The sequence below is a fragment of the Penaeus chinensis genome, chromosome 29 (assembly GCF_019202785.1).
Source record: "Penaeus chinensis breed Huanghai No. 1 chromosome 29, ASM1920278v2, whole genome shotgun sequence".
Taxonomy (NCBI): Eukaryota; Metazoa; Arthropoda; class Malacostraca; order Decapoda; family Penaeidae; genus Penaeus; species Penaeus chinensis.
Window position 1 is genome coordinate 7,418,110 of NC_061847.1, and position 12,961 is coordinate 7,431,070.

A 12,961-nucleotide genomic window follows, 5' to 3' on the forward strand; every position below is an offset into this window, starting at 1 on the left:
TTACACGCCCAAAATACACATACACAAGAAACACACACACACACTGAGAAATGCAAAGAGAATGAAGTCTAATAAGCTGAATGAAAACGTCGAGTATTCAATTAAGTATTTCGAAGTATGGCCTATGATTTGATTATGTGTATATAAGAGCTAAAGGTATATTCCTATGGTAACGAGAGAGAGAGAAAAAAGAAAGGAATAAATGTGTCTAAGATGTATATGCTACTGTGGCAGTTTTTCTGAAAAAAATAGTATTGAAAAACTGATCCAAGTAGAATGTAAACTAAAGTTCTTTAGCGAGAAAATGTAATTCAAGAGAAACTTCTTCACTTTATAGATATGATTTAGCGATTAAGAAGGAATGGACCATCCGCGCAATATATATATATACATATATATATTATATATATAATATATATATATATATATATATATATATATATATATATGAAATGATTATATTATATTATATATTATATATATATATGAAATTTTATATATGTATGAAAGATGAATCTTACGCATTGATATAGTGGGTGTGTGGCATGATTGGTTTAGTACTGGCCCTCCGGTCTCATACCCGGAGTGACCTAGGTTCGAGGCAAGGTCAGGGAGGATTGTTATTTATATATATATATATATATTATATATATATAATATTATATATATATATATATGTATATGCATGCATATATATATCGATATCTATATATGTATATTCGTATGTATAAACACACACATATATAAATATACATACATACATATGTATATATGTATTTTATGTACTGATGTTTAGTATATAAAACTATACATTGTGTTGATTACACAGTCATCGCATGTTTTTAGGAATAATGATTTATAGGAAAAAATATGAAACAATGCATTTCTATTTTATATTTAATACTCAAAAACACCTAAATGAAAATGGTTTTAAAAGATATCTATCTAACTGTCTATATACATGAATGTATATATATAACAATACATATCTGTTTATCTCTCTCTCTCTCTCTCTCTCTCTCTCTCTCTCTCTCTCTCTCTCTCTCTCTCTCTCTCTCTATATATATATATATATATATATATATATACATACACACACACAACACACACACACACATATATATATATATATATATATATATATATATATATATATATATATATATATATGTATATTGAGAGAGAGAACGACAGAGGGAGAGAGAGATAGAGAAAAGGAACGAGAGCAGGAAAATAGAAAGCGAGACTGGGGAAAGGGAGGGACACGTAACATTAAAGTATGTTTCGTCTTTATACTTCATGGATGACGTCTCTGATGTTAGAACTCTCGCTTTTTTGGCTGCTTTGTGTTGTCATAAAAGGTCAGTTTTCCCATTAGTCTACAGAAACACTAATACATTTTGATTTCTGCTCTTATTGCGTTGAGTAGATTTAGTAATGCTTATAATTCGCAAAGAATATGAATCCTAGATTTTGAAAATAGTGTATCATTTTTTTTTTTTTTTTTTGTGAGATAAATGCACTGACGCAAAAAATATCTACATAACGGCAAATCGCAAACACACAGTTTCGATACTGCATGACGTGCACCTTTCTTTCAAAGTATATATAAAAAAAAAAAATTAAAAAAAAATAATATTGAAACATGCTAGACATAAAGGCACATTGAGAGTATGCCCTGCCTTGTATAAATATGAGGACAACTGCATCAGTGCCACACTTTTACCTCTGCCTTTGTTCCTTTAACAGTAGGACAGAAAATCGGAGAATGATTTTAAAACGCCCATTGGTGAGGAAGCAAGTGTGTCTGTACTAAAAGAAAAGTTAATTCGAGTGTGAAGAAGGCAAATTAATAATTAGGACTAGTGAGATATATAGGGCCCATCATTAGAAGAATACTAAAGGCTTAAAAATAATTGATTTTTTTTCAGGTGGTGATGGTGGCCGTGATGGCGATGGTGTACGTTGCTGCGGCTGGAGGAGGATATGGTAGTGGTGGAGGTGGAGGAAGAGGTGGTGGAGGCGGAGGAAGAGGTGGTGGAGGTAGAGGAAGTGGTGGAGGAAGAGGAGGTGGAGGAGGATTTGGTGGAGGTGTTGGCGGAGGAAGTGGTGGATTTGGTGGAGGAAGAGGAGCTGGCGGATTCGGAGGCGGCAACGCACTTAGCGGCGGCGGCGGCGGCGGCGGCGGCGGCGGAGGATACGGCGGAGGTCGAGGAGGCAGCGGTGGAGGTGGAAGTGTGCTCCCTGCAGTTTTCCTTGGAAGTGGACAGCTCTCCGCCGGTGGAGGTAGTGGATTCGGAGGTGGTGGCAGTGGAGGCGGTGGATTCGGAGGCAGTGGTGGATTCGGTGGCAGCGGCGGTGGAAGCGGTGGATTCGGAGGCAGTGGCGGTGGAAGCGGTGGATTCGGAGGCAGCGGCGGTGGATTCGGAGGCAGCGGCAGTGGAAGCGGTGGATACGGAGGCAGCGGCGGTGGAAGCGGTGGATTCGGAGGTAGCGGCGGTGGATTCGGAGGCAGCGGTGGATTCGGAGGCAGCGGCGGTGGAAGCGGTGGATTCGGAGGCAGCGGCGGTGGAAGCGGCGGATTCGGAGGCAGCGGCGGTGGAGGCGGTGGCTATGGGAAATGAAGTGACGCGCCCGGATGTAAGTCTTCCTGACTAACAAAAATAAAATTTATATGAATCAAAGGCGATTTTACTCACTATCTACAATGTTCACGCTAGAAGTTGTATTTGCTTACACATACTGTACATCCACGCCCAAAATACACATACACAAGAAACAGACACACACACACGGAGAAATACAAAGAGAATGAAGTCTAATAAGCTGAATAAAAACGTCAGGTATTTAATTAAGTATTTCGAAGTATGGCCGATGATTTGGTTATGTGTATATAAGAGCTAAAGGTATATTCCCATGGTAACGAGAAAGAAAACAAAAAAAGGAATAAATGTGTCTAGGATGTATTTGCTACTGTGACAGTTTTTCTTAAAAATTTAGTATTGAAAAAATGATCCTAGTTCTTTAGCGAGGAAATGTAATTCAAGAGAAACTTCTTCACGTCAAAGATACAATTTAGCGACTAAGAAGGAATGGACCATCCACGTATATATATATATATATATATATATATATATATTTATATCTATATATATGACTGCCGGGATAGTCCAGTGGTTAGCGCACTGGACTCCGGCCCTTGTGGTCCCGAGACAATTCCCCGTGGCGGCGGTCGTAAAAATGCCTGCGCTGTGACTGCTAGCTCGAGCCCGAGAAAACGACATATCGCCTTGAGAAGTCAAACGCAGGTGTCGTAGAGGAAGTCACCGCCGTTGCACAGGCGTTAGCGCGCCGAACCGCGGTGGATTAGGAAGGGCATACAATCAGGCAAGGGTGACACTGCCATATAACCTCTCAATAGTGAATTGAGATAGGCCTATGTCCTGCAGTAGAATGAATTAAAAAAAAAGAAATGTATATGTATAGATATATGTATACATATATATCTATATATATATGTATATCCGTATGTATAAAACACATATATACATATATACGTATATACATATACATACAACCATATGTATATATGTGCTTTATATACTGATGTCAGTATATAAAACGAATATCTCTTCATCTGTATTGAAAACTACGGATGTTTGTAAAAAGTACATTGTGTTGATTACACAGTCATCGCATGTTTTTAGGATTATTGATTTGTAAGAACAGTATGAAACAATGCACTTCTATTTTATATTTAATAATAAAGAAACACATAAATAAATATGGTTTTAAAAGATATCTATCTAACTGAAATAAATAATAAATGAAAATGGTTTTAAAATATATCTATCAAACTGTCTATATATATATATATATATATATATATATATATATATATATATATGAACATACAAATCTGTTTATCTCTCTCTCTCTCTCTATATATATATATGTATATGCATATATATATATATATATATATATATATATATATATATATGATTACATATATGTATGTATGTATATACATTAATGTATACATATATAATATCTCTCTCTCTCTCTCTCTCTCTCTCTCTCTCTCTCTCTCTCTCTCTCTCTCTCTATATATATATATATATATATATATATATATATATATATATTGAGAGAGAGAACGAGAGAGAGAGAGAGAAAGACCGAGAGAGCAGGAACATAGAAAGCGAGAATGGAGAAAGGGAGGGACACGTAACATTAAAGTATGTTTCGTCCCTATACTTCATGGATGAAGTTTCTGATGTTAGATCTCTCGTTTTTTTTGGCTGTTTTGTGTTGTCATAAAAGGTCAGTTTTCCATTAGTCTACAGAAACACTAATACATTTGCATTTCTGTTCTTATTGCGTTGATTAGATTTAGTAATGCTTACAATTCGCAAAGAATAGGAAACCTAGATTTTGAAAACTGTCTATCAATGTTTTTTTTTTCTTTGTGAGATAATTGCACTGACGCAAAGAATATATACATAACGGCAAATCGCAAACATACAGTTTCGATACTGCATGACGTGCACCTTTCTTTCAAAGTATATATAAAAAAAAAAAAAAATAAAAAAAAATAATGAAACATGCTAGACATGAAGGCACATTGAGAGTATGCCCTGCCTTGTATAAATATGAGGACAACTGCATCAGTGCCACACTTTTACCTCTGCCTTTGTTCCTTTAACAGTAGGACAGAAAATCGGAGAATGAGTTTAAAACGCCCATTGGTGAGGAAGCAAGTGTGTCTGTACTAAAAGTAAAGTTACTTTGAGTGTGAAGAAGGCAAACTAATAATTAGGACTATTTTTATCCTAGTGAGATGTATAGGGCCCATCATTAGGAGAATACTGAAGGTTTAAAAATAATTGATTTTTTTTTCAGGTAGTGATGGTGGCCGTGATGGCGATGGTGTACGTTGCTGCGGCTGGAGGAGGATATGGTAGTGGTGGAGGAGGCGGTGGAGGTGGAGGAAGAGGTGGTGGAGGCGGAGGAAGAGGTGGTGGAGGGAGAGGAAGTGGTGGAGGAAGAGGAGGTGGAGGAGGATTTGGTGGAGGTGTTGGCGGAGGAAGTAGTGGATTTGGTGGAGGAAGAGGAGCTGGCGGATTTGGAGGCGGCAACGCACTTGGCGGCGGCGGCGGCGGCGGAGGAGGAGGAGGATACGGCGGAGGTCGAGGAGGCGGCGGTGGAGGTGGAAGTGTGCTCCCCGCAGTTTTCCTTGGAAGTGGAAAGCTCTCCGCCGGTGGAGGCGGTGGATTTGGAGGTGGTGGCAGTGGAGCCGGTGGATTCGGAGGCAGCGGTTTTGGCAGCGGTGGATTCGGAGGCAGCGGCGGTGGAAGCGGAGGATTCGGAGGCAGCGGTGGTGGAAGCGGTGGATACGGAGGCAGCAGCGGTGGAAGCGGTGGATTCGGAGGCAGCGGCGGTGGAAGCGGTGGATTCGGAGGCAGCGGCGGTGGAAGCGGTGGATTCGGAGGCAGCGGCGGTGGAAGCGGTGGATTCGGAGGCAGCGGCGGTGGAAGCGGTGGATTCGGAGGCAGCGGCGGTGGAAGCGGTGGATTCGGAGGCAGCGGCGGTGGAGGCGGTGGCTATGGGAAATGAAGTGACGCGCCCGGATGTAAGTCTTCCTGACTAAGAAAAATAAAATGAATATGAATCAAAGGCGATATTACTCACTATCTACAATGTTCACGCTATAAGTTGTATTTGCTTACACATACTGTACATCCACGCCCAAAATACACATACACAAGAAACACACACACACACTGAGAAATACAAAGAGAATGAAATCTAATAAGCTGAATGAAAACGTCAAGTATTCAATTAAGTATTTCGATGTATGGCCGATGATTTGGTTATGTGTATATAAGAGCTAAAGGTATATTCACATGGTAACGAGAGAGAGAGAGAAAAAAGAAAGGAATAAATGTGTCTAAGATGTATTTGCTACTGTGACAGTTTTTCTTAAAAATTTAGTACTGAAAAATTGATCCAAGTAGAATGTAAACTAAAGTTCTTTAGCGAGAAAATGTCATTCAAGAAAAAACTTCTTCACTGCATAGATATAATTTAGCGATTAAGAAGGAATGTACCATCCGCGCCTATATATATATATATATATATATATATATATATATATATATATATGTATATATATATATATATATATATATATATATATATATATATATATATATATATGTATGAAAGATGGAATAATGCTATACCGCATTGATATAGTGGGTCGTGTGGCATGGTTGGTTTAGTTCTGGCCATCCGGTCTCATACCCGGAGTGACCTATGTTCGCGGCCAGGTCAGGGAGGATTGTTATATATAAATATATATATATATATATATATGTATGCATATATATCTATATCTATATATGTATATTCGTATGTATAAACACACACACAGATTATATACATACATACATATGTATGTGTTTTACGTACTGATGTCAGTATATAAAACGAATATCTCTTCATCTGAGTTGAAAACTACTGATGTTTGTAAAAAGTACATTGTGTTGATTACACAGTCATCGCATGTTTTTAGGAGTATTGATTTGTAAGAAACAGTATGAAACAATGCATTTCTATTTTATATTTAATACTAAAAAACACATAAATAAATATGGTTTTAAAAGATATCTATCTAACTGTCTATATACATGAATGTATATATATATATATATATATATATATATATATAACAATACATATCTGTTTATCTCTCTCTCTGTATATATATGTTTATATACATATGTATATATATATGTATATATATATATATGTATATATATATGTATATATATGTATATATATATGTATATATATATATATATATATATATATATATACATATAACAATACATATCTGTTTATCTCTCTCTCTATATATATATATATGTATATACATATGTACATATATATATATATATATGTATATATATATGTATATATATATATATATATATATGTATATATATGTATATATATGTATATATATATATATATATATATATATATATATATATATATATATATATATATATATATTGAGAGAGAACGAGAGAGAGAGAGGTGAGATAGAGAGAAAGAACGAGAGATCAGGAAAATAGAAAGCGAGAGTGGGGAGAGGGAGGGACACATAACATTAAATTATGTTTCGTCTCTATACTTCAAGGATGACGTCTCTGATGTTAGAACTCTCGCTTTTTTGGCTGCTTTGTGTTGTTATAAAAGGTCAGTTTTCCCATTAGTCTACAAAAACACTAATACATTTTGATTTCTGTTCTTATTGCGTTGATTAGATCTACTAATCCTTATAATTCGCAAAGAATTAGAAACCTAGATTTTGGAAACTGTCTATCAATTTTTTTTGTGAGATAATTGCACTGACGCAAAGAATATATACATAACGGCAAATCGCAAACATACAGTTTCGATACTGCATGACGTGCACCTTTCTTTCAAAGTATATATATATAAAAAATACAAAAAATATCAATGAAACATGCTAGACATAAAGGCACATTGAGAGTATGCCCTGCCTTGTATAAATATGAGGACAACTGCATCAGTGCCACACTTATACCTCTGCCTTTGTTCCTTTAACAGTAGGACAGAAAATCGGAGAATGAGTTTAAAACGCCCATTGGTGAGGAATCAAGTGTGTCTGTACTAAAAGAAAAGTTAATTCGAGTGTGAAGAAGGCAAATTAATAATTAGGACTATTTTTATCCCAGTGAGATGTATAGGGCCCATCATTAGAAGAATACTGAAGGTTTAAAAAGAATTTATTTTTTTTCAGGTGGTGATGGTGGCCGTGATGACGATGGTGTATGTTGCTGCGGCTGGAGGAGGATATGGTAGTGGTGGAGGAGGCGGTGGAGGTGGAGGAAGAGGTGGTGGAGGCGGAGGAAGAGGTGGTGGAGGGAGAGGAAGTGGTGGAGGAAGAGGAGGTGGAGGAGGATTTGGTGGAGGTGTTGGCGGAGGAAGTGGTGGATTTGGTGGAGGAAGAGGAGCTGGCGGATTCGGAGGCGGCAACGCACTTGGCGGCGGCGGCGGCGGCGGAGGAGGAGGAGGATACGGCGGAGGTCGAGGAGGCGGCGGTGGAGGTGGAAGTGTGCTCCCCGCAGTTTTCCTTGGAAGTGGAAAGCTCTCCGCCGGTGGAGGCGGTGGATTCGGAGGTGGTGGCAGTGGAGCCAGTGGATTCGGAGGCAGCGGTTTTGGCAGCAGTGGATTCGGAGGAAGCGGCGGTGGAAGCGGTGGATTCGGAGGCAGCGGCGGTGGAAGCGGTGGATACGGAGGCAGCAGCGGTGGAAGCGGTGGATTCGGAGGCAGCGGCGGTGGCAGCGGTGGATTCGGAGGCAGCGGCGGTGGAAGCGGTGGATTCGGAGGCAGCGGCGGTGGAAGCGGTGGATTCGGAGGCAGTGGCGGTGGAGGCGGTGGTTATGGGAAATGAAGTGACGCGTCCGGATGTAAGTCTTCCTGACTAAGAAAAATAAAATGAATATGAATCAAAGGCGATATTACTCACTATCTACAATGTTCACGCTATAAGTTGTATTTGCTTACACATACTGTACATCCACGCCCAAAATACACATACACAAGAAACACACACACACACACTGAGAAATACAAAGAGAATGAAATCTAATAAGCTGATTGAAAACGTCAAGTATTCTATTAAGTATTTCGAAGTATGGCCGATGATTTGGTTATGTGTATATAAGAGCTAAAGGTATATTCTCATGGTAACGAGAGAGAAAAAAAAAAAGAATAAATGTGTCTAAGATGTATTTGCTACTATGGCAGTTTTTCTTAAAAATTTAGTATTGAAAAATTGATCCAAGTAGAATGTAAACTAAAGTTCCTTAGCGAGAAAATATAATTCAAGAAAAACTTCTTCACTTCATAGATATAATTTAGCGATTAAGAAGGAATGTACCACCGCGCCTATATATATATATATATATATATATATATATATATATATATATATATGTATATATATATATATATATATATATATATATATATATATATATATATGTATATATGTATGAAAGATGGAATAATGCTATACCGCATTGATATAGTGGGTCGTGTGGCATGGTTGGTTTAGTACTGGCCATCCGGTCTCATATCCGGAGTAACCTATGTTCGCGGCCAGGTCAGGGAGGATTGTTATATATAAATATATATATATATATATATATGTATGCATATATATCTATATCTATATATGTATATTCGTATGTATAAACACACACACAGATTATATACATACATACATATGTATGTGTTTTACGTACTGATGTCAGTATATAAAACGAATATCTCTTCATCTGAGTTGAAAACTACTGATGTTTGTAAAAAGTACATTGTGTTGATTACACAGTCATCGCATGTTTTTAGGAGTATTGATTTGTAAGAAACAGTATGAAACAATGCATTTCTATTTTATATTTAATACTAAAAAACACATAAATAAATATGGTTTTAAAAGATATCTATCTAACTGTCTATATACATGAATGTATATATATATATATATATATATATATATATATAACAATACATATCTGTTTATCTCTCTCTCTGTATATATATGTTTATATACATATGTATATATATATGTATATATATATATATGTATATATATATGTATATATATGTATATATATATGTATATATATATATATATATATATATATATATATACATATAACAATACATATCTGTTTATCTCTCTCTCTATATATATATATATGTATATACATATGTACATATATATATATATATATATGTATATATATATGTATATATATATATATATATATATATGTATATATATGTATATATATGTATATATATATATATATATATATATATATATATATATATATATATATATATATATATATTGAGAGAGAACGAGAGAGAGAGAGGTGAGATAGAGAGAAAGAACGAGAGATCAGGAAAATAGAAAGCGAGAGTGGGGAGAGGGAGGGACACGTAACATTAAATTATGTTTCGTCTCTATACTTCATGGATGACGTCTCTGATGTTGGAACTCTCGCTTTTTTGGCTGTTTTGTGTTGTTGTAAAAGGTCAGTTTTCCCATAAGTCTACAAAAACACTAATACATTTTTATTTCTGTTCTTTTTGCGTTGATTATATCTACTAATCCTTATAATTCGCAAAGAATTAGAAACCTAGATTTTAAAGACTGTCTATTAATTATGTTCTTGAGATAAATGCACTGAAGCAAAGAATATCTACATAACGGCAAATCGCAAACATACAGTTTCGATACTGCATGGCGTGCACCTTTCTTTTAAAGTATATATATATATATATAATAATAATAATAATAATAATAATAATAATAATAATAATAATAATAAACATGCTAGACATAAAGGCAAGCTGAGAGAATGCCCTGCCTTGTATACATATGAGGACAACTGCATCAGTACCATACTTTTATCTCTGCCTTTGTTCCTTTAACAGTAGGACAGAAAATCGGAGAATGATTTTAAAACGGCCATTGGTGAGGAAGCTAGTGTGTCTGTACTAGAAGAATAGTTAATTCGAGTTTGAAGAAGTCTAATTAATAATTAGGACTATTTTTATCCTAATGAGATGTATAGGCCCTATCATTAATAGAATACTGAAGGTTTAAAGAAAATTAAATACTTTCAGGTGGTGATGGTGGCCGTGAGGAAGAGGTGGTGGAGGGAGAGGTGGTGGAGGAGGATTTGGTGAAGGAGGGAGAGGAGGTGGAGGAGGATTTGGTGGAGGTGTTGGTGAAGTAGGTGGTGGATTTGGCGGAAGAGGAGGAGCTGGCGGATTCGGAGGCGGGAATGTACTTGGCGGCGGCGACGGCGGTGGAGGAGGATACGGCGGAGGTCGCGGCGGCGGTGTTGGAGGCGGAAGTGTGCTCCCCGCAGTTTTCCTTGGAAGTGGAAAGCTCTCCGCCGGTGGAGGCGGTGGATTCGGAGGTGGTGGCAGTGGAGGCGGTGGATTCGGAGGTAGCAGTTTTGGCAGTGGTGGATTTGGTGGCAGTGGCGGTGGAAGCGGTGGATTCGGAGGCAGCGGCAGTGGGGCTGGTGGATTTGGAAGTAGCGGATTTGGCAGTGGCAGTGGAGGCGGTGGATTCGGAGGCAGCGGCTTTGGCAGCAGCAGCTCAGGTGGAGGATTCGGAGGTAGCGGTTTTGGTCGCGGCGGCGGAGGCAGCGGCCGTGGGGCTGGTGGCAGCTATGGAAAATGAGCATATATACCCAGATATAAGAAAATAAGAAATAGCTTTGCACCATTATAGTCTTTTATTGGATATCTATATTATTCGCATCTGCATACGATTTCGTTGATGTTTATCTAATAAATCCGATGTGGTATTTCATTACGCATGTGCTATTCCATTATGCATCAATTCGGAAGTTCATATAAATGCGAGTGTGACAGACACACACACACACATAAAATATTGAAAGGGACTCAGAAATGAGGATGTCTAATAAACTGAAGATGTTAGGCATTATGAAGAGTCGCTGTGTGTGTAAAATTAGGTATAATAATGTGGGTTTATAATATGCCTGCTTTAGTATTATTTGCTCCAAAATTATTTATTCTGTGAGTGAATACAAAAATACAATATTCTTGAGTGATATACATATATATATATCGATAGAGAGAGAGAGAGAAAGAGAAAACATTAATTTCCCGTAAACCGCTTTTTATTTTCCACTAAATAGGAAAATGAGTTAGATATAGAAAAGGTATGACTGAGAAAAAATATCTTCATGTACATCTATCGTATTTGAAGCTATTCATTTTCATTCGTAACTTTTTGTACATTTGTCACCAACTGCTGTGATTTGCATGTTACATATATAACATGATAAGGATGGTCAGAATATTGGCAAGAAACGTATTACCTTTATTGATAACAGTGATAACACACACACACACAGAAAAGGATACACACACATACACACACCTATACATACACATATATATATATATATATATATATATACATATATATGAGAGAGAGAGAGAGAGAGAGAGAGAGAGAGAGAGAGAAAGTGGACTTGGCATGTGCATACGTGCCATCCCCATCGACAGAAGGTTAAGAATCAACAATAATTTCAATACCTTGTTGCCGTGGGGGCCGCTTTTACAGCTGAAGCTCGATCCTAATCCAACAGTATAAAACATAACCTAACTAACCTGAGGCATAAAACTTAATTAACTTTTACAAGCAAAAAAAACACCACTTCCGTTGGATATTGTGGTCTATTGCTCAATCATTACTTAAGTGAAACAACCCGAAGGCATATCCAGAGTGTGGCTTGGCTTGGCGGAGGGGATAGGAGGGGGGGGGGGGGCGAGGGTGGAAGGAATTTCATTTCTGCATTTGTGAATTATTAGACTGAGTTCCCTCTTGTATATGTATTAAAGGTGGATGTATAATAAAAACAAGAAACGCAAATAAAGACGATTTCAACACACTATAAAGACATTTAATGAGTGAATCGCTTTATGCAAATTATTCGTGATAGCTATATTTCAGTACTTGCGTATGTTAATTATTATTATTATTATCATTATTATTATTATTATTATTTTTATTGTTATTATCATTATTTCTATCTTTGAGACTTTACATACGTATTTCTGTAAAATGCCATCGCCTTTCCCATATACAGCGAAAAATTCCTTTGCATTCTTTAGTAATCTCTCACACCAATGAAAGAAACCGCACTGTCATTCGAAATCCGACCTTGGCTCAGTTCAGTTATCCCTACTCCATTCCTAACATTTATGATAGAAAACGTTGCGGTTCTCGCCTGCCACTGCCGAGTATCTCGAATTACATTACGATCTTTAATTTTTTTCGTTTATTACATGCTATCCTTAT

At 37.0% G+C, this 12,961-nt stretch overlaps 1 protein-coding gene across 1 annotated transcript in view; it reads left to right on the plus strand.

Moving 5' to 3' along the window:
- LOC125040314 (glycine-rich cell wall structural protein-like) overlaps nucleotides 1-10,254 on the plus strand; it is an 11,711-nt gene extending 1,457 nt beyond the window's left edge. The window contains exons 4-13 of the mRNA XM_047634868.1: nucleotides 1,932-1,989; nucleotides 2,165-2,490; nucleotides 4,675-4,751; nucleotides 4,906-4,963; nucleotides 5,247-5,422; nucleotides 7,211-7,269; nucleotides 7,645-7,684; nucleotides 7,838-7,895; nucleotides 8,166-8,366; nucleotides 10,241-10,254. Of these exons, the coding sequence (XP_047490824.1) occupies nucleotides 1,932-1,989; nucleotides 2,165-2,490; nucleotides 4,675-4,751; nucleotides 4,906-4,963; nucleotides 5,247-5,422; nucleotides 7,211-7,269; nucleotides 7,645-7,684; nucleotides 7,838-7,895; nucleotides 8,166-8,366; nucleotides 10,241-10,254 (1,067 nt within the window). The remainder of the gene's footprint in view (nucleotides 1-1,931; nucleotides 1,990-2,164; nucleotides 2,491-4,674; nucleotides 4,752-4,905; nucleotides 4,964-5,246; nucleotides 5,423-7,210; nucleotides 7,270-7,644; nucleotides 7,685-7,837; nucleotides 7,896-8,165; nucleotides 8,367-10,240) is intronic.
- Nucleotides 10,255-12,961: the final 2,707 nt, after the last annotated feature.